The sequence below is a fragment of the Acomys russatus genome, chromosome 19 (genome assembly GCF_903995435.1).
Source record: "Acomys russatus chromosome 19, mAcoRus1.1, whole genome shotgun sequence".
In the NCBI taxonomy this organism is placed as follows: Eukaryota; Metazoa; Chordata; class Mammalia; order Rodentia; family Muridae; genus Acomys; species Acomys russatus.
Genome location: NC_067155.1, coordinates 56,610,131 through 56,630,392, shown reverse-complemented (window position 1 = coordinate 56,630,392; position 20,262 = coordinate 56,610,131). Strand labels below are relative to the sequence as shown.

Here is a 20,262-nt window from a genome sequence, read left to right as displayed (position 1 = left end):
GCTGATCTGCCCAGAAAAGCGGTCGCGGGCTTGAGCTGCAGCGCTCGGAGCGCGCGAGAGGCGAGCGCCCCTGCCCGGCGCCTCGATTGCCGGGCAGGCTGCCTGGCTCCCGCCCTCGCTCCCTCCCCCTTCCTCCCTAGCCCTGCCTCCTCCCCGGATCCCCGGGGCTTGGATGGCTGAGGCCTTTCAGACGCTGGCTGAGCTGTGGAGCTAGGGCGAGCTCTCAGGCTGCTGCGAACTCTCTTCTAGATCAGCCACCTAGAGGCGACTTTGGTGCGCGCGCGGCGCCCTGGTGGCTCCCCGCCCTCCCCTCTGATCATGTTGACATAAACGCAGGACAGGCCGTAGTACCGCGCGGCGCAGCGACGTTCCAGTTTCCGACACCTTCTTTTTATAACTCGGCTCTATTCCCCCAGCACTCGACCTGTGAAAACCACGCCTATGCAGCCACACAATTGGTCCGAAAGCGTCAAAGAGCCAATCAACAAGCCTCAGGCTCCCGCAGCTCACAGCGCAGCCCGACCGTCCAGAGCCGCCGAGCAGACGCCCGGGGAATTCTAGAGGTGGAGGAGGGTGGCGAGGTGCTCACTTGCTCTCTTTCTCTCTCCCTCCCTCTACTCGCCTACTGCAGTTCCCAATCACTCCTCTCTTCTTCCTTTCCTTTTTTTTTTTTGTTCCCGTCTTCTTGATCCTCCCTCGCCCTGCGCGCCCAGACGCTGACTTTTTTTTTTTAATTTATTATTTTTAGGAAAGTGATTTCGCTCACGGTTTTTTAGCACAAGAAGACAGCCGAGTCCCGGAGGCAGAAGATCGCAGGCACCATTCGATCGCCACCCAGACACTGCGCGCTGCTCGGAGTCAGAGAGGAGGAGCTCGAACCGAAGCCAGTTTCGCAGTTACCAGTTTTGATAGCGCCGCTGGAAAGGGGCTTAAATCGTTTGTTGTGTGTGTGTGTGTGTGTTTTTTTTTTTAAAAGGAGAGACTTTTCCTCCCCCCGCTAGATCTCGCTGCCTGTGAAAGCAAGAGTCTAGCTCAACTAAGACGCCTCCTACGAGAAAGCCAGAGAAGAGCTAGGGGGCGGGGGAAGGAGACGAAAAAAAGGTTAAAAAAAAAAAGTCTCGGAGAACCTTGCGCTTTGGCAACAAAGAGCGTGGGAGCCCGGGAGCCACCCCGGGAAAGGGCTACTGTGTCTATTTCCAGCTAAGCCACAGGGCTCGGGCGCCAGTCGAGCCCCTGCTTGCTGCGTGTCGTACTGAAACCGACTTCCAGGAGAGGCTTTTCAAACACACTCCACGCACCAGGACAGCCCTTGCAGCGGCTATGTCTCCCGATCTGTCGCCGTGTCCTCTTTAAGAGCGGCATTCTCTTCCCCCCAAAGACACTTTTCCCCTCCCTTTCAAACGCTTTAGTTGTAATTTGCTCCTCTTTTTATTTTAAACAAACCAAAACTATGTGTTGCTGTTGAATTTTTTTTTTATTATTATTTTTGAAAAGCAACAACAAAAGCGGAGCCAAGCCAGCAGCTGCGGACTGGTTCCCTGTCTGGAGTGGATGAGCCTCTCCATGAGAGATCCGGTTATCCCTGGGACAAGCATGGCCTATCATCCATTCCTACCTCACCGGGCACCGGACTTCGCCATGAGCGCGGTGCTGGGCCACCAGCCGCCTTTCTTCCCCGCGCTAACGCTGCCTCCCAACGGCGCCGCGGCGCTCTCGCTGCCCGGAGCCCTGGCCAAGCCCATCATGGATCAGTTAGTGGGGGCTGCTGAGACCGCGATCCCTTTCTCATCCTTGGGACCTCAGCCGCATATGAGGCCTCTGAAGACCATTGAACCCGAAGAGGAGGTAGAAGACGACCCCAAGGTGCACCTGGAAGCCAAGGAACTTTGGGACCAGTTTCACAAGCGGGGTACAGAGATGGTCATTACGAAATCCGGAAGGTAAGCAATCAGTAGGGACCCCTCCCTCAAAACCATCTTCAGTTTTTCGCATCTCTTTTTTTGTCTACCTCTTAAAGCAGTAGATTCTGCCCGATTGTTACGTTTGGGACGAAAACTTCCTGTCCTACAGTATATGTAAAGACTCCTGGGCCCTGCCTGAGGTTCAGGAAGTTTCAGCCTACCTGGGCCCCCTGCATGGTGGTTCTTACGGACTGCATGGTGGTTCTTACGGACCTGTGTCCCGGGTTCCTTACAGAATACAGGGTGTTTTCCGTTGGAGGTGCACACTCACGTTTACAGCCATCGAGAAAAGCACTCTTTTGCAGGAAGTCCGTTTGTAAAGCCACTCTGAAATAATCTTTATGTTTGGTTTTGTCTGTTAAGTTTTATTTCCCAAGACTTTAGACACTTAAAGCCCGTTTTGTACCTTGTACCGTAGTGGTTGACCCGGAGGGATTCCGGAGTCCTTTCTAATTCTTCAGCCTTGCCTCTGGGGCTGAAGGGGCCAAAGCTCAGCTGGTCTGGGACAGAGAAATCAATGCAAGGCTGAAGGAGTGGAGGACATTTGGGTTTTCTTTTCCCATTACCATCTCTCATATCTGTCTGCAAGCCCGGGGAAAACTGAGCAGGAAATTTTTGTAATTAAGATTATGTGTGTAGACCCAAGGAACCCTTGAGGATATGCACCCTGTTTTGTGTTTGAATATTATTAATACTTTACATAACGTTTAGTGAGTGCCCTTGCCTTGACCGAAACAAGCTTGTAAGAGAGGACACCAGGACCAGCACTTAAAAACCACTGGTTCAAGAAAAAAAAAAAAAAAAAAAAAAGCATGAGGTTTATCAGGATACCAGTAGAAAGGGCACAAAAACAAAACCCCACTTTCAGTCTCCTTCCAAACTACTTTAGGCCAAAGTTTGGCATCAGGTCTTTCTCCAACCCACAAGACATTTAGTCGGTTTTCTTAGCCGGGGACTTCCTTTTAAGTCAAAAGTACAGAAAGCCAGCACTTCTGGGAAATTAAACAGCAGAGTCTTGCAGTGGCCTACAGAGTAGAGGAATGTGGTTTATAGCTTAAATCATGGATGGGTTACCAGGCCCAGGCGCTTGCCTGTCTCAAACCTCCGCTCTGAGAATCCACTTCGCCAGTCTCAGTCCATAACTGGGCATTTATTTTCCTCGATAAGTTTCAAATGTTTTCTCATCAGCGGGCAGGTGGAAAATCCTAACCTTTATTAACCACACTTTCTTAGAACCCTGCCTCCAGCTGCTTTAACCTAAGTACACTCAGGGGGGGGGGGGGAAGACTTAAGGCAAGAATTCATTTCTTTTTACAGAAGGCAATCTAAACAGTCACACAGACAAACAAGTTTTTTTAAAAAAAAGAAATAGTAAATCCTCTTAGAGAGAAGAGGTTGCTGTAATTAATTAGATTTGAGGATTAGGATAGGAAAACGACGTGAAATTGAACATTTAAAAAAGAAATGGCTGTGTGGAAGTAAACATTTTTTCACTCACAGTTGCCTTACAGAGTGCCTGGTCCCAGAGAAAGCGTTAAGCTTTTAGATGGTGCCAAACAAGTCTGAAATCCTGAGCCATTTACTCCGTTTTATTTATCTATATCCCCTTTTTTGTGTGCTTTGCTCCTGTAGGCGAATGTTCCCTCCATTTAAAGTGAGGTGTTCTGGGCTGGATAAAAAAGCCAAGTATATTTTATTGATGGACATTATAGCTGCTGATGACTGTCGATATAAATTTCACAATTCTCGGTGGATGGTGGCCGGTAAGGCAGACCCCGAAATGCCAAAGAGAATGTACATACACCCGGACAGCCCTGCTACGGGGGAGCAATGGATGTCCAAAGTCGTCACTTTCCACAAACTGAAACTCACCAACAACATTTCGGATAAACATGGATTTGTAAGTTTCATAGACTATCAGTAAGACTCCCTTAGGAGGTAGGGCTTCCTAGTAAACTCTGAATTTGGGCCCAGACACCTCTCTGGCTGATGGTTGCCAACTTTGTTCAATTTGTAACCTGGTTGCAGAGTGGATTTGGTGGTGGTGGGGTAATCTTGCTACCTGGATAGTGGAAAGCCTGATATTCTAGAAGAATTTACAAGTTAGCAATCATAGGTCCTGGATGGGCGCTGGACCCAGAGGTGTAGAGACAATACTAAGGGTAAAAAGTTATGAATGTTTAAAGTTTTGTACTTGGACAAGGTTTGTTTTGCTTATAAACATTATTTTATGTCTTTGAAATCAGCCTTGTCATTTCTTGGGAGAGTTGAATGTTCGAAGGAGCCTTTACCTTGTTTGTTCAATGCTGTGCATACATTTTGAAAATATATTTTCTTTTGCTAAAAGCGATTTGGGCTTGGGTGAAAGTCAGGTAATAGGAAGGAGCTTAAACCTTTGGTGTTTAAAAAAAAATGGAGCATGGGTACTGGGGAATGTTTGAGGGTTCCGTGATTGAATGTGCTTAGAATCTTAAGACCTGCGTTGCCTGTGAAACTCAGGCGAAAGGACCTTTGCTTGTCCTCTGCCCCTCCCCAACATTTCAATAGAATAAACAAAGTGATAAGCGAGGAATAAGCAGAAAGATTAGGCCCAGGAAGAAGACATGAATGGCTCGGAAATATCTAAAGCGGACAGGGATTGCATTTGAAACCCTTGATTTGATTAGGGCATAGATATTCCTCTCTGGAGCTCAGCCTCTCGAGGCCTTAAGTGGATGGGGCTTGTCAATTAGTGGGCGCTTAAACTACTGAATCATTTTTGTAAATTAAAATGCATGTTTTTCTCTATCTTTTAAGACTTTGGCCTTCCCAAGTGATCACGCAACGTGGCAGGGGAGTTATAGTTTTGGGACCCAGGTAGGCTAGGGTTCAAGGTACGAATGAAATATGTAGACGGGTGAGGGTGGGGTTGGGGGGGCCATGCTTTAGATGCTGAGGAACAATTTGGAGTCTCCAGAAGTTCAAGTCTGTGGAGTGCAATGTACCCCAAGAGGTGGGCCTTGGACCCAGCAATGGGGATGTTCTCAGCTTGGCAGGGGAACCTAGGATTTCATTGTACTGTTAAACCATTTCCTCTCCCCCCCCCCTTTCTCTTGTAATGTGCGTGTCCCCTTCCATGCTTCTACAGACTATACTAAACTCTATGCATAAGTACCAGCCCCGGTTCCACATCGTCAGAGCCAATGATATTTTGAAACTGCCGTATAGTACATTTCGCACATACCTGTTCCCGGAAACGGAATTCATTGCTGTGACCGCCTATCAAAATGACAAGGTAACCCCACAGGGTTTTTCTCTCTACCTTTAGGCTTGCTTGCTATCAGGAGTGAGAAAGCTACCAGGGCATTGGCCAGAACGTCGGGAATTTTCTTGTGTGATTTGACCTTCTGGGGAGAGAGGCCTGATTCCTTTAGAGGGGGTGAGAAACAAAACTCCCAGCTGGGAATCTGATGCTTGCTGTACTATACAACTTGGCAAAGCCCAGCCCTGGTCCCAGGGGCTTGTCACCTGGTGTTTCCAAGTTCAGCCTCTAGAGGAGGAGGGATTTAACAAACAAACAAACAAAATCAACCCCCCCCCCCCCAAAAAAAAACCAAAAAAACAAAAAACAAAAACCTCAAAGGAACCAGTTAGCAATTTCAGGTGAAAATCATCCGGGATCCTGGCAGGAAAAGCTGTGTAAAGCTCTCTTAGCCAGAAATCGTGAATGGATTATTTGTTTTTAATTACTTTTTATGCTGTTGGTAGTGGTGATTTGTGTGCAGGCTCCTGCGTGCCTGTGTGTGTGTGTGTGTGTGTGTGTGTGTGTGTGTGTGTGTGTGTGTGTGTGTTTTACAGGGCTATGTTAATTTGAGCTCTCTGAGGCTCCCCACTTAAAAGTGGACATAGTCCCCAGCTCATGTTAAAGCTTTTATCCCTTGGGCCTGCAGCTGGGGACTAATAAGGACCCTGAGTGAGGACACACCTGGAACCTGCAGGTCACCTGCCCTGGAGGTCAGGGAAACTGAACTCAGAGGCCCACAGAAGAGAGTCCACTGGTGGTAGCTCAGCTGCTTGGAGCACCTGTGGGTGGATGGGGAGGGGTTGAGCACCCCTGTTGCTCTTTTGCTTGAGCCCCACCCACCCCCAGGACCTCTGGGAGAGTCCACTTCACCAGGCAGCACCTTGTACTTTGAACTCACTCATGGCCACTGTCCCTGGCCCCTCCTGTGGACACTGATCCTCCTATTTCCTAGGCTGCAAGTTAAGTCGCCATCTGCTCTTCTGCTTGCCTCGTGGAAAATCTCATGTCTGGCACCCTTTAAATAACAGAACCCAAAACCAATGCACAGGTTCCCACCTCCTAGTAACTGGATATATATATATATATATATATATATATATATATATATATATATATATATATATATATATATATATATACTGTCTACCAAGGGCGGAGATTTCAAAGATAACAGTCTGCAAAGTGCAGGCTCCTCTAGACCCAGAAATCTGTGAAAGTTGCTTCAATTAAGTTGTTACTTTAATGGCTTGGGGAAGAAAAAAAAAATCAGAGGCTGAGGTCTTTCTCTACCTAGTGTCAAAAACAAATAAATAACATAGATGGGAACAAATATTCCCAGTGGCCATGCCTTCCTCAGTATTATAATTCCTTCAATTCCATTCTTGCCTGGGGGAGGGGGTACTCTGCTGCAAGGTAGTGAAACCCCATAATTAATTTTATTAGGTTCACAGAAAAGCTTTGTGTGTGTGTGTGTGTGTGTGTGTGTGTGTGTGTGTATACACATGTATGTCATGGGGGTTGAAAAGCAGCAGGAAATGGCATTTTAACATACTTTATAATTAATTACGATGTGTAAAATAAGTCAAAACAGAAGTCTACCGACTCGGATCTATAGGCTGGGCCTCTTGACTGCTTTGAGACAGTCTCATTTCTTTCTTTCTTTCTTTCTTTTTTTTTTTTTTTTTTTTTTTTTTTTTTTCGAGACAGGGTTTCTCTGTGTAGCCTTGGCTGTCCTGGACTCGCTTTTGTAGACCAGGCTGGCTGGCCTCGAACTCAGTGATCCACCTGCCTCTGCCTCCCGAGTGCTAGGATTAAAGGCGTGCGCCACCACGCCCAGCTGACAGTCTCATTTCTAAATCTAAGCTGTCCAAAGGAAGACATTTCTTTGGTTAGTTTCAGTGTGGAATCCTTGCTTGGCTCCCAAGAACATGTAAACGTTGCTATATTCCCTTTTGATGTTCCAGTCCTTCCTGTCTTCCTGCTGGTCATCTTTTCTCTCACATTTACTAGGCCCACCCTCCCTGTGGCTCCATGGGCAGTCACATTTCTAGAAGGGACTGAGGAATTGAGGTGGGGGTATGGGGGTGTCACGTTTAGAACATTCTAGAAAGTGAAGCTAATGTCTGTTTTGCTTGTGTGTCTCTCCTAGATAACTCAGTTAAAAATAGACAACAATCCCTTTGCAAAAGGTTTTCGGGACACCGGGAATGGCAGAAGAGAAAAAAGGTGAGCAGAGACTTTCTACTTAGGGAGTCACTGGGAGAAATTGTTTCCCTGGGCTTGAACTTGGGAGTGTTAGAAGTGGGATGCAAGATAATTTGGACCAAGGATGCGGGGGAGGGGAGGTATCAGCTCCATTGTGGCCCAGGTAGAGAACATTCCATGTTACTTATTGCCTTTGAGGGAACTAAAGCTATACTGACCAAAAAAAAAAAAAAAAAAAAAAAAAGGTCTCAGGGGTAACAGATTATAGGGACGCCAATTAATCCTTAGCTAATTGGCATTTATCCTGAGCAAGACCCAAGACGAGACCAAGCCATTTACAAACAACTCTCAGATTGCACCAGCCTGGAGCTGGTGCCCCTCCTTCCCTCTGGGGTCTCTGCATCAGTTTTGTTTGTTTTTTGTTTTGTTTTGTTTGCTTTCAGTAAACAGATGGGGACCTTAGAAAAAGCCATACTCCTCACCTATGCCCCCTTCCAAAGATTTTCTACAAGCCCCCCCAAAAAAAAAAACCTACCAATTTTTAAAGTTTATTCCCTTGGGACTAAGCATTAAATAAATAAATAAACTTAAGCTAGTTATGGCAGCACACGCCTTTAATCCCAGAAGAACCAGGCAGATCTCTGTGAGTTTGATGCCAGCCTGGTCTACAGGATAATCCATACTGAGAAACCCTGTCTTGGAAAAGAAAAAGGGAAAAATAATTAAATAATTTCTAACGTTGAAATAAACCTAAAACTCCAATTAATGTGAACTGATGATCGTTGAGAATGCCATGCATGGAATGCTTTCTGCCCATTTTAGCCCCTTCCCTTGCAGGAGTTTTGCGGCCTGGGTGTGCACAGCACCGTCCGTGCTGTAAGGATAGTCTTGGTGTCTGTCCCCAGCCAACTGTAACCTCTGTCCTGAGGTTTTAAGCAAATTTCCCAGGTCAAGTTCTTTCCTAATGCACAGTCCTCCCAGTTAAAACAGTCAAGAACAATGCTGGAGTCTGTGTTGCTTGCCTGGCCATCCTGGGGCCAGCACATTTCACAACCTTCATTTTGGTCAGTGGGGTGAGGTATGTGCCACTCCGGAAAGTGGGGAGAAGGAAACAAATAGGGGAAGCATGTGGTGTGCTCTAATGGTGGGTGTGGACCTCTGTCACAGAAAGCAGCTCACGCTGCAGTCCATGAGGGTGTTTGATGAGAGACACAAGAAGGAGACGGGGACCTCGGATGAGTCCTCCAGTGAGCAGGCAGCCTTCAACTGCTTTGCCCAGGCCTCCTCTCCAGCGGTGTCCACTGTGGGAACATCCAACCTCAAAGGTAAGCCTAGTATCCCTCTGTGGTCACTGGACTCCAGGCTTTCTTGGCCCTGAGGTCTGTGAAAGTTAGGAAAGGCCCTGAGCCAGTAGGCTCACTTTAGGAGATGTAGGCCTTTCTAGAAACTGCAAATTTGAAGTGGGGATAGCATAGGAGAACTCAGAACACCTTCCTCACAACCCCATTTGCTGTGTGTGTGTGTGTGTGTGTGTGTGTGTGTGTCCGTTGTCCCCATTTGTGTCCAGGTCCTCTTGGACAAATCACTTGAAGCTCTTCTCTGTCCTTCAGTCTTTGCTCCCTTCTGTCTTATTACCAAGCAAATCAACAGTATCCAGTTGCTGGTCAACCTCCCAAGTGAATTCTGGGAAATGTATGGTGCAGGGAGAAGGCCTGGGATCCCCAGTCACCTGGTACAGGGAAGGTGGTAGAAGAAAAGCCACAGCTGATCTGAGGGAGGGGGATGAAGCCCTTGAGGAGGGAGGGGGGTAGTTTTCTGTTTAAAGAGCAAGTAGCATTTATTTAGAAAGACAGCTCTCAACGGGAAGAAACCTGTTATTAAGTTAAATAAAAAGGCAAGTATTTTTAATGTCTTCAATCCATTTAAGCTTTTAACATAAAGTGGGGTTTGTTGTTTTTGTCTCTCCCACCCCTCCTTTTTTTTCCCCTCCTTGGTAGGACACTCAGAGTGGAGGGTGTGGTGGAAGAGAGGTTGAAAAATAAAAATTAAAAAGACCTGATTGTCCCACCACCCATCCACCCATCTTTGTAGGAACCTGAGAGACACACATAGAAGGCTCCCGGGAAGGGCGTTAGTTTGTGCCTGTTCCTATACAGATGTCAGGATTCATTCCAAACAAATCCTTCCTAAATTATTCCACAAGTTTGCGGAAGTGCCTGACCTCCATTGTCCTATGAGCCTCAGACTCTGACGGTAACAGGAAAGTATTCCTGTAGAATTGTCTGGTCACCAGTTTTCATCATTAAAAAAAGTGAATTTGCAATCCAATGGAGATGCAAGAGAAAGCTTTGGCTTGGTCGAGGCTTTCTCTCTGGTTTTGTTTTGTTTGAAAGTAGAGCCATTACAATAAGAAAAGCTGCTAGCTGAGGGCCTGGCAGAAGGAGATTGAAAACCCCTGTGATTCTTCTTGAATTTAAGTGTAAAGGTGTCACAGCAGCAGCAGCCCATTTAACAAAAAGATAGGAAAAAGGCTGGGTGTGGTGCATTGGGGCTTGCTCCGGTGTTACACAGCCTGCCCAATGGGGAGTCTTGTTTCTGAGACAGCCTCACTCTGTAGTGCAAGCTGTCCTCTTGCCTCCGACGCCTCAGTGCTGGCATGCCAGGCTTTGTGCCCTCGCATCCTGCTGGGAGGTGGGGTTTAAACTTGGGAACGAGATTGACCGCCGGTTCCCCTGGCATATTTCTCTCCTCCCCAAGATCTGTGTCCCAGCGAAGCCGAGAGTGATGCCGAGGCTGAAAGCAAGGAGGAGCATGTCCCTGAGGCCTGCGACGCGGCCAAGATTACCACCACCACCGCCGAGGAGCCAGGGCGAGACAAGGGCAGCCCGGCCACGAGAGCGCAGCTGTTCCCCGCGGAACCCGGCCGGGCCCGCGACACCGCGCGTCTGGACAAGGCATCGCCAGACTCGCGCCACAGCCCGGCCACCATCTCGTCCAGCACGCGCGTTCCTGGGGTTGATGAGCGCAGGAGCCCTGGTCGCGAAGGTTCAGGCGCCGCCAAGATGGATGAGGCGCGCGCGCTGCCCGCCAAGGACGCCTTCGCGCCTCTGTCAGTGCAGACGGACGCCACCGCGCACCTGGCTCAAGGGCCCCTTCCGGGCTTGGGCTTCGCTCCTGGCCTAGCCGGCCAGCAGTTCTTCAACGGGCATCCTCTCTTCCTGCACCCTAGCCAGTTCGCCATGGGCGGCGCCTTCTCCAGCATGGCTGCAGGCATGGGGCCACTGCTGGCCACAGTATCCGGGGCATCCACCGGCGTCTCGGGCCTGGATTCCACAGCCATGGCCTCTGCAGCCGCAGCGCAGGGATTGTCCGGGGCGTCGGCTGCCACCCTGCCCTTCCACCTCCAACAACATGTTCTGGCCTCCCAGGTATTGCTCCTGCCTGCCCGCCCTTCACCGGTTCACTCTAGTCTCTCTCCGTTCTCATCCCTTGCCTAGGAGTGCTTGGTAGTAATCCAGGCTAGTAACTATTAGAATATTTTATTGACCCTTTGCAGGGTGTAGCTACTATCTTACTGAGCATAGCGGAACCTCCCCCCCCCCCCAATCCCCAGTCGTCCTGTTAAGTTAGGCTATGCATGGCTTAGCTCCACACTATTAGCATTGTGAAAAGTTTTTTTGCTCGTTTGATGTATCGTCTCTGGCTCAGAGATGTTGAGTCCCTTGGCTCAGGTCACACAGCTGGTTCCCTGGTGGAGCTGAGCCAGTCCTGACTCTGGGGGCCTCTTTGATTTCATCTTCCAGCCAACATGTTTCTAGGGAGGCTCCTAGCCACTACTCCCCCAGGAATCGACTGAGGTGTGGGGAGGGGGAGTGACTGACTCTCTGGGTGAGAATTTGGTCTGGAATGACCAAGCTTTCCACCTAGTTCAAAGCTTTTCTCCCCAACCCCGCCCCCAAACAGGCCAGCCTATCTCCAAAGAGTTGAGGGGTTATGCACTCGTGGGAAATGTCAGACCGAGGAGGGAAGGGCTGGCAGTTTCAGGCCCTTGGTGTGTGTGTGTGTGTGTGTGTGTGTGTGTGTGTGTGTGTCTGGAGATCTGAACCTACTAGGAACCCTCTCAGGTTTTTTGGTTCCCCCCCCCCCCACACCAGGCCTACTCTGACCTTTTGTTTTGTCTGAGCCAAAAGGCGCATGTTCCTCCTCAATGCGGGAGGAAGAGGGTTGAGAAAAGAGCTGGCTTTCTAGCTTACTACCAAACCCTCCTAACTCATCGAAAGGCCTCCCTCCAGACAGGCAGGTGACAGGTGGAGGAGGGGCAGCCTGAAGGGACAAATCTAGTGGCATCTCCAGGCACAAGACACACCTTGGGCTCTTGCATTCAAATTCTACTTCTGTACGTGTTCCTGCCTTGGTCTCCTGTCTGGAGAGCAGCCTTTGAGGCGGGGTACTTGTTGTTTTACTATTTATTACTAACCAATACCTTTTCATTCACACGCTCCCCTCCCCCATTTTCCTTTCACGGTGCCCTTATTTTTCCCTACATGGGAAAGGTCTAGAGGATACAATCGAAGATACTATGTGTGCACCAGCATTGAACCCTAATCCATTGGTGGAGCCCCCCCCCCAGGCCCCTTAACAGGCATAGCTCTTCCTAATAGCCCTGAGGGTCAGGCACCATGGATGACATATTTTGGAAGATTTAATAGCCACGAAGTCTTCAGTTTAACTAACCCCTTAGTTTAGACTGCAACCTTAGGGAAAGTATTATTCTCCCCTGCCCCCCAACTCCTCCCCAAAGAGCTGGTTTAACCCAAATAGCCAGGGGCGCATGAGAAGAGTCCCCACTCTCTAAATCCCTATGTTTCTTCTCTTCCCCCAGGGTTTGGCCATGTCGCCTTTTGGGAGCCTGTTCCCTTACCCCTACACATACATGGCTGCCGCTGCTGCAGCCTCCTCAGCGGCTGCCTCCAGCTCTGTGCACCGCCACCCGTTCCTCAACTTGAACAGCATGCGCCCCAGGCTGCGTTACAGCCCATATTCCATCCCCGTTCCTGTGCCTGATAGCAGTCTGCTGGCCACTGCGTTGCCATCCATGGCTTCTGCCGCGGGGCCCCTAGACGGCAAGGCAGGAGCCCTGGCAGCCAGCCCCGCCTCGGTGGCAGTGGACTCGGGGTCGGAACTGAACAGCCGCTCTTCCACGCTGTCCTCCAGCTCCGTGTCCTTGTCACCCAAACTCTGCTCCGAGAAGGAGGCGGCTACCAGCGAACTGCAGAGCATCCAACGACTGGTCAGTGGCTTGGAAGCCAAGCCAGACAGGGCCTGCAGCGGGTCCCCGTAGGAAAAAAAAAAACCTGCCCCCACCCCTAAAAGGTCTCTCCATTCCAGTGTGGTCAAATCTGCCAGTGCACTTTGTTAAATGTAAAATAAACCACGGGCCTTCCACAAGAAGAGACCCTTGTCCCTTCCAGTTTTGTCTGGGTAGGAGTGCCACACTCCCTCCAGAGAGCGCGCTAAGAGACCAGAGGCCCTGCCTTCTTGGGTCATGGAATCAGGTTGCTGCTGCATTGAGACACCCGGGGTGGGGAAGCGGGCAAACAGGCTTCTGTGTCTAGAGCAATTTCTGTGGAGGCTCGTGTGGGAAGTTGAGGCTGAAGAACAAAGTAGCCAAGCCAGCCAGGAGAGAGCGGGTATTTGAGAGACTTCACCCGAATCTCTTTCTTCCCCTTCGTGTGTCAAGTGGAAACAAAAATATTTTTTCCCTGAACAAACAAAACCAAAACAGGGGACAAACGAAGCCCTGTGGAACTGTCTATGAAGACTGAAAACGGCGTCAATTGCTGAGTACCTTTGCTGGGGGAGGGAGAGGAGGGCTGTGCCCTACCCTGGTCTATATTAAAGGAATCCTGTGTCTTTTTAAAAATATTGTGATGTTTTAAGGGCCGATACTGCTCTCTCTCTCTCTCTCTCTCTCTCTCTCCTCTCGCTCTCTCTCTCTCTCTCTCTCTCTCTCTCTCCTCTCTCTCTCTCTCTCTCTCTCTCTCTCTCTCTCTCTCTCTCTCTCTCTCCTCTCTCTCTCTCTCTGCATGTTACAGTTTTCTGGGGTTGGTTTTTGTTTTGTTTTGGGTATCTTTATTTTATTTTATTTTATTTATTTGGCGGATGTTTTTTTGCTTTTCCAGGAAACCAATGTAAGCCCCTCATCCTCAGCCCTGTTTAAATCGGCAACCCCAGGAAGTGGGGTGAAAGGGAAACTTTGAGGGTGAAACCAATTGAGTTTATTTTATCTAAGCGCTGTAGAGGGCTTCGTGTGCCTGTTGGACCATTAGTTCTCTTAACTGTATATGCAATAACAAGGTTTTAAAAGAAATAATAAAGAGGAAACACGACTATTGGAAAAAAGTATTTATGTAATTATTTGATATCTCTTGTAAATAAGTGACATATGACGGCTCAGAAGCTTAAACTTTAATTTATTGAACTGTACATAGCTGGTTGTAAATATGAGTGTGTCTGTCTGTCAGCATTTATTCTTGGTTTGCCTTTTGGTTTTTATTTCCAGGTCAGGAGATGGCTGATTCTCACTAACAAACATAGGCTTCTGTCCCTGCATCTACATGCTTTCAAGTAGAGCTGGCTTCGAAGTTTGTTTGTTTGTTTTGTTTTTAAATTTCCAAGAGCTGGTGAAGGGGGTGGGGTCGGGAGTACTGTTTTCCTATTTTCACCAAAATTGGAGAGGTATTGGCCCTTTCAGGCTCCACTTGAAATGCCCTAAACTCGCCCCTGGAGGGGTTGAGATTGCAGTGGGAGTGAGCCGAGCACTGGCTGTCATTGAAACCTTCCTGATTTTTCATAAAGTCTGGCATCTTCTAACCTAAGTGAGGTTTTCTTGCCATTGTCCATCTTGGTGTTTTGGATTGATGTACACAGAGGGACTCAGTTCAAACGACCATTAAAGGTAAAACAAAACAAAACAAAAAACCTAAAAAAAAAAAAAAAATCCATGAAGGCATATTTTGTGTTTAGTCCTTGACGAGTTTTCTGTGATTTCCCCTCCCTTTAAAAACATCACTGAAATTTCAATAAATTTTTATTGAAATAAGCTCTGAAGTCGTGTTAATGATTTCTTCTAGAGTTGGAAAGCTAGAAGGGAATGGTCTTCCTGCGTGCTCCTTTCCTTTCCTCTTTAACTAATAATTAAGACTACCACCCCCACCCACCCCCCAGCGAATGTAAAAGTCCCTTGCTCTGGCAAGAGGAACTACATCGATTTGAGGATATTTTCCCTTGAATTTAGGGAGCAGAACGGGACAGGCAAGTGGCCTGATTAAATTTCGTAAAGAGGAGCTTCATATACTTCAGTTTTAATGGGAGAAGATTTACCCGGTGCTCAAAGTCGGCTTTCCTCCCCCACAAGAATCCGACCACAAATAAGCTCTAGGAAGCGGTCCCCCCCCCCTTTTCTGAAATGCATCACAAAACAAAATAAATAAGTTCCCCCTACACCCACGATTCTAGCACTGGGAAAGGCTAAGCACACTACCTTGCCCACCAGACATTCACGGTTAGGACAAGCCAAGCAGGGCGCTCACTCCACCCCACAGTGTGCACACTTAGTTTGGCCATGAAAGGTAAGGTCATTCGGGAGCTCACGTGGAACCTCCAAGGCAAAAGTCACCCAGAAAGCTAGCATCTCTTCCCCTCACCCTGCTCTTCCCCTAACCAGTCCCGAGGCAGTTAGGCAAGTTATCTTTTTGAAGTTCAATTTATCTTTGAATCTTAAAAAAAAAAAATAGTAGAGCCTCTGTCAGTCTTCGATCTCCCCACCCTTCAGGCTCATTTGGGGGAGGGGGGTGGGCGGGACTCCGGGGGAATGTTCTCTAAAGTTAGCCCTTAGGACTTTCTTGCCCTAGGGGCCTTGACTCAAAGACCCAGCCGGAGCCTGCCGGGCGGCTTACTGCCCGCCCCCAACCCCCATCCTGGGGCCCGCCAGCTAGGCCCTACGTCCCTGTCACCTTCAGGCCTCTTGAATGGCGGGGTCAGGAGGAGAGCCCCTCCCCTCTCTTCTCCTATGTGTAGAAGAGGATCCAGCTTTAGACCTTGGAGGGTTGGGCAAAGCCCCCCTTTTTTCTAGCCCAGGCACGTGGGGACCCCCACTGTTTCGACCCAGCTGTCTAAGGAGAGGAAAAAACAACCGGAGAGCGTGCTTAAGGGGACCTGGGGGACGAGAGAGGCCCTTCCTCCGCGGGACCAAAACTCTCGCTGTCCGCTCTAGGAAGGTGGTAGTTGGCTCACGGCCTTCGGCTGCGCGAGCTCCCAAATTGGGGAGAAAATAGCTCGGTTTCAAATGCGGAGAAAGCAAAACCCAAATCAAACCAAACAGAACTTGCTTGGCCTTCTCAGTCGGATTTCCTTCTCTCTTCTCTCCTCCACTCCCCCCTCCCCCAAATTTAGGGACAGTGCCCAAACCTGTCCCCGGCCCCTCCTGGGGCTTCCTTCCTCCCTTCCTTCTTTTCTTTTCTTTTTTAATCTCCTCTGTATCTTATTTATATATAGGGCTGTTAATGTGTAACTCTTGTGGCGCTGATGGACCGGGGGTGACCTGCTCGCAATCTCTCTGGATTTCTGTGCCTATTACTCACCTGGCGCCGGTCGCAATCTCGCCGCGGGCTTTATGGTGGTGGTGGCGGCGGCTGCCGAGGCCACTCGGGGCCGGCGCCTGGGTCTTTTTTTTTTTTTTTTTTTTTTTTTCTCCCTGGCTTCGAGTGCCACCTATCTGTCTGATCCACGAATGCGCCCTGATGGACACTTCCGAGTCTTCGGGATTCTGGAACTTGGGGTCTTCACCTCTGTAGCCCCAATCTGACGTACCCTCCCCCAAAGACACCCCGCCACACCCCCACCTCACTTTCTCATCTCCATTGGAAGAAGAGCCAAATTTTTCATTCCTTTTTGGGCCTTGGGTGAAATTTCCGAGGGATTTTTGGAAAGTCAAGGAAGGGACCGTAGGTCCTTATTTTCCCTGTGGAATTGTGTAGACACACGTGTGTGTGTGTGTGTGTGTGTGTGTGTGTGTGTGTGTGTGTGTGTGTGTGTTAACCTGGTTGAGAGCGGCAGATAAAAAAGGAGATCCCCCTCGAACTCTACCCACAGGCACAACTCCCTTTGCCGATGTTTGTTTTTGTACTATATAAACTCCAAGTTTGGGTTTTTTCTTTTTTCTCCTGGTCACATCTACAGGGACAAAGGAAGGCCAGAGCTCCAGCAACCAGCAATCCCGCTTGTGCTGGGGCCTGCAGAGCTCAGCGACTTGCAGATCGGTGGGTTTAAGTGATGAATGTGGGTCCTGGCTAGAGCCCTCCGGGCGCCCGCCCGCTCGCCCGCCGGTGGGGAAGATCGGCTCCAGGTTGCGCTGGCGTCTCAGACTGGACGGGAGGGGCTGGGGTCACTTTGCTGGGCTTTGAGCTGCGAGTTGAGGCGTCCGGGTTCTTCCTGACCTCCTGGAGCTAATTGCCGGGGCCGGAGGGCGTGCTTGGGCACTGGCAGAGGTCGCGACCCTACAGTCAGTCCCCTGCTCCCGGGTCTAGGTTGTCCCGAAGTAGCCAGAGAAGGGTGTATGGACAGAGTTTGTCTCTGGACCCAAACTGTCCTAAGACCCATCTTTTTATAGGTGGGTGAAAGTTCCCAAAGTAGGCATAGGTCTTTCAAAAAATTCCATTCAAAGAAAATCAGAGATCTGTCTGACCTTTTCCCTAAGCCAACAGGCAGGCTCCTTGGGGCAATCTACAAGAGGCTTGTAACTTTCTCATCAGCACACTTTCTGCTTCGGTGCTTTCTAAATTTGGCCTCTTGTAAGCCAGCCAAGAAAACAGCTAGGAGGGGGTATTTGTGCGTCCCACCCCCACCCCCAGTAGTGGCCCAGGATCTTCTAGATGTTGCCATAGACGGTGGTGCTTTCAAGGAGCAGTGGGGTGCTGATACTCTGAGGCCAGGAGTTGCAGGTGTTAGAAAGCCATGTGTGTGTTTGTGTGTACTTGTGTGTGCTCCATCTGTGGATGTCTCTTCCAATTTGGATTTAGGACTTTCGTTCGAAAGACAGTTCCGGATGTAAAATGCACTTGGTTGTTTTATAATCAAGATGCGTATAATCAAGAGATATATGTTGCAGATGTGAGCATTCAAAGCACACATAATAACCACGATAGGATTCGCTGGCGTGCAAGAGGCGCGCGTCCGTGTGTGGCTCGGGGATGGTCCCTCTTGGGGAAAGCACTCCTTGAAGTGACCTCAGTCGCTCTCACAATTAACCCTGTAAAGTGCGTTCAGTTTCGTCCCTGTGGTACAAAGCAGATAGAATGCACAGACCAATTAAGTCATTGACCTGAGCTGGAGTGGGAGGCGCATGGAACCCAAACCCAAACCAGCCAGAGCAATCTTACTCCTAACTCAGGTGTTGCCGCCTGCAGTCTCGGATGCAGAGGAATCCTGGGTGTGTTTGGGATTGGCTGCTTTCATTCTTCAGAGGGTGGCATTAGTAATTTTGGTGGGGAATCTGCGGTGGAATGTCAAAGTGGGGCTTTGATTAGGAATGCCTACTTCCAGGTGAAGACTTTGGGGGTGAGGTCCTATAGTTCCAGATGGATGGAATCACACACACACACACACACACACACACACACACACACACACACACACACACACACGAGCAGAGCAGCTCAGGGCTTATAAACTGGCTTCTTCCTTCTGCCGGCCAGGGAACAAGCTGCGTGTCTCAGGCTCCCAGCTTCAGAGCCCCTGGGATCCCCAGTGTGTACAATTGTTCTTTAGCCAGGAGCAAAGGCCTCTGGCTGGGTAGACACTGCAGGTGGGGACTCCGAGAGGCAAGTGTTTGCTCTTTGCTAGTTCATCCTGTTTCAGCAAATGCCGGTCCCCCCCCCCAGGTCCTCTATTTGCATCTGTGTTGGAAGTGAAGTGAAGGGAAAGGAGAACAGGGTCCTACTGAGAAGCCAGAGATCAAGGGCAGATGACCATCCCGGTGGGTAACCCTAGGTCACACACACTCCCAAGCTCAGGTCCTGCTGCCGCCTGGCTAGAACTGTAAACAAACTGCTTGCCTGGGGAATACAGTCTGAGCCCTGAGCAAAAGGTGCTGAGGACTCAAACTGAGGACTTTTTAATTCTGGGTCTCCCAGCTTTGGTTTAGCTTCGGGAACAGGAGACAAAAATGGGGGCGGGGGTGCTATAAAGGGTCCTTGGAACCCAGTACCAACTACCCGTGCTGCCAGCTTCCACGCACCCCTGCCACCATCTGCCCCAATGCTAGGATCCCAGGCAGCCCAGTATAGGCACTTTAGAAATCTGATCCCTCAGCACTTTGGTTTCCTGCTAATGACCAGGGCTCTGGTTTTGGATTGCAGAGCTGTCCTGTCCCCAAAGCCTAAAGCAGTGGCTTGGCCTCCCCAAGGCCACAGAGCCAGCCCTGGCCTTGTGTTCCTTCACACCAGAGTTTTTCTGGCTTCCCCAAGTCCCCCAAATTTCAAGGACATTGTGGGCATCAAACTGACACTTGAGGATACCTTTGTTCCTGTCACCTTTGCAGATCGCCATTTATCTCAGCTCCCCAGCATGACCATCCTGGAATATGTATGTATGTGTGTGTGTGTGTGTGTGTGTGTGTGTGTGTGTGTGTGTGTGTGTGTGTGTATTCTCTCTGTGCCTGGAAGAGCCATTCTTCATCCTGGCAGTAGCTCCAGCTGTCTCCCAGTCCTCCCATCCTGGCAGAGAGCCTTGGGGGAGAGCAGTTTTTGAAGGCCCGTGTGTCACGTCCAAATAGCTCCGGCGCCACCACAACCCCTTCCCCTCCCAGCCCAGCCCAACTCTCTCCAAGGCCAGCTGTGCTGAACTCCCTGGCTCTTCTCTAGGGTGAGGAGGCTCATGACTTTGAGGAGCCCCTGAAATTACACACAAAGTGTCTTTTACAGATGTGCATAGCTTTTTCAAAAGGACACTAGAATTTTTGATAGCAAAGACCCACTCACTCACTGTTCTGGGGCCAATAAACAATGAGGCGGGGACATTTGGAGTGGGAGGGTGCCTTTAGCCTGGGTCTTGCCTAGGTTGACTTTGTCTTTAGGCTCCTCCCCACCCCCAACTGGATCGCCTGCTTATTTTGAAGCTGAGGCTGGGGGAAGTTGGGTGCTTTCAGACACCGTATAATTGGTTGATTAATCAATTATATTAACTTATCAGCCAAATGATTATGAGCAGTCATTATCACCCCCCCCCATGAGCTCTTTGTTAATTTCCTGTTGGGAGGGTCACCCTCCCTAGGCTATCACAGGCAATAAAAGAAAAGCTACTTTTCATAAAACAAAATTACTTCTCACTAGATGCCAGGATGGGGGTGCACAGGGAACTGCCAGGGAGGTCTTCTTATGGGGAGATTCCTGGAGGGTCCCAGCTGAATACTGGGCCTCAGTGTTCATCACAGTGTCAAGGTGAGAGTGTAGCCAGGTTTCTTCTGTCGTTCCCTGCCCCCTTTAGGAAATTAAGATGTTCTGTTTGAGGTTTCTTGTTTGTGGACCCCAAATCTCAATCCTCTTGTGTCAGACTCCTCAGAGTTCTGGGACTCCATAAGACATGCCCTGTGTGTGGCTTTTGGGAAATACCTATGTGTATGTTGGAGGTGGGTTACTTTGGAGCCTGGGGGACACACCTGTGCAAAATGCTAGTCCAGAGGTCCTGAGTTCAATTCCCAGCAACCACATGGTGGCTCACAACCATCTCTAATGTGATCTGATGCCCTCTTCTGTC

General features: G+C 49.4%; 1 protein-coding gene across 2 annotated transcripts; it reads left to right on the top strand.

Moving 5' to 3' along the window:
* The first annotated feature begins 818 nt into the window (after nt 1-818).
* On the top strand, nt 819-13,423 carry Tbx3 (T-box transcription factor 3). Of its 2 annotated transcripts, XM_051161613.1 has the most exons (9): nt 819-947; nt 1,495-1,940; nt 3,594-3,861; nt 4,758-4,817; nt 5,089-5,235; nt 7,394-7,470; nt 8,617-8,774; nt 10,207-10,877; nt 12,332-13,423. In XM_051161613.1, exons 2-9 carry the CDS (start codon nt 1,552-1,554, stop codon nt 12,788-12,790), a joined length of 2,229 nt encoding a protein of 742 aa, XP_051017570.1. In that variant the 5' UTR covers nt 819-947; nt 1,495-1,551; the 3' UTR covers nt 12,791-13,423. The 2 variants fall into 2 exon arrangements, with proteins under 2 accessions (XP_051017570.1, XP_051017571.1); XM_051161614.1 differs by lacking the exon at nt 4,758-4,817.
* Nucleotides 13,424-20,262: the final 6,839 nt, after the last annotated feature.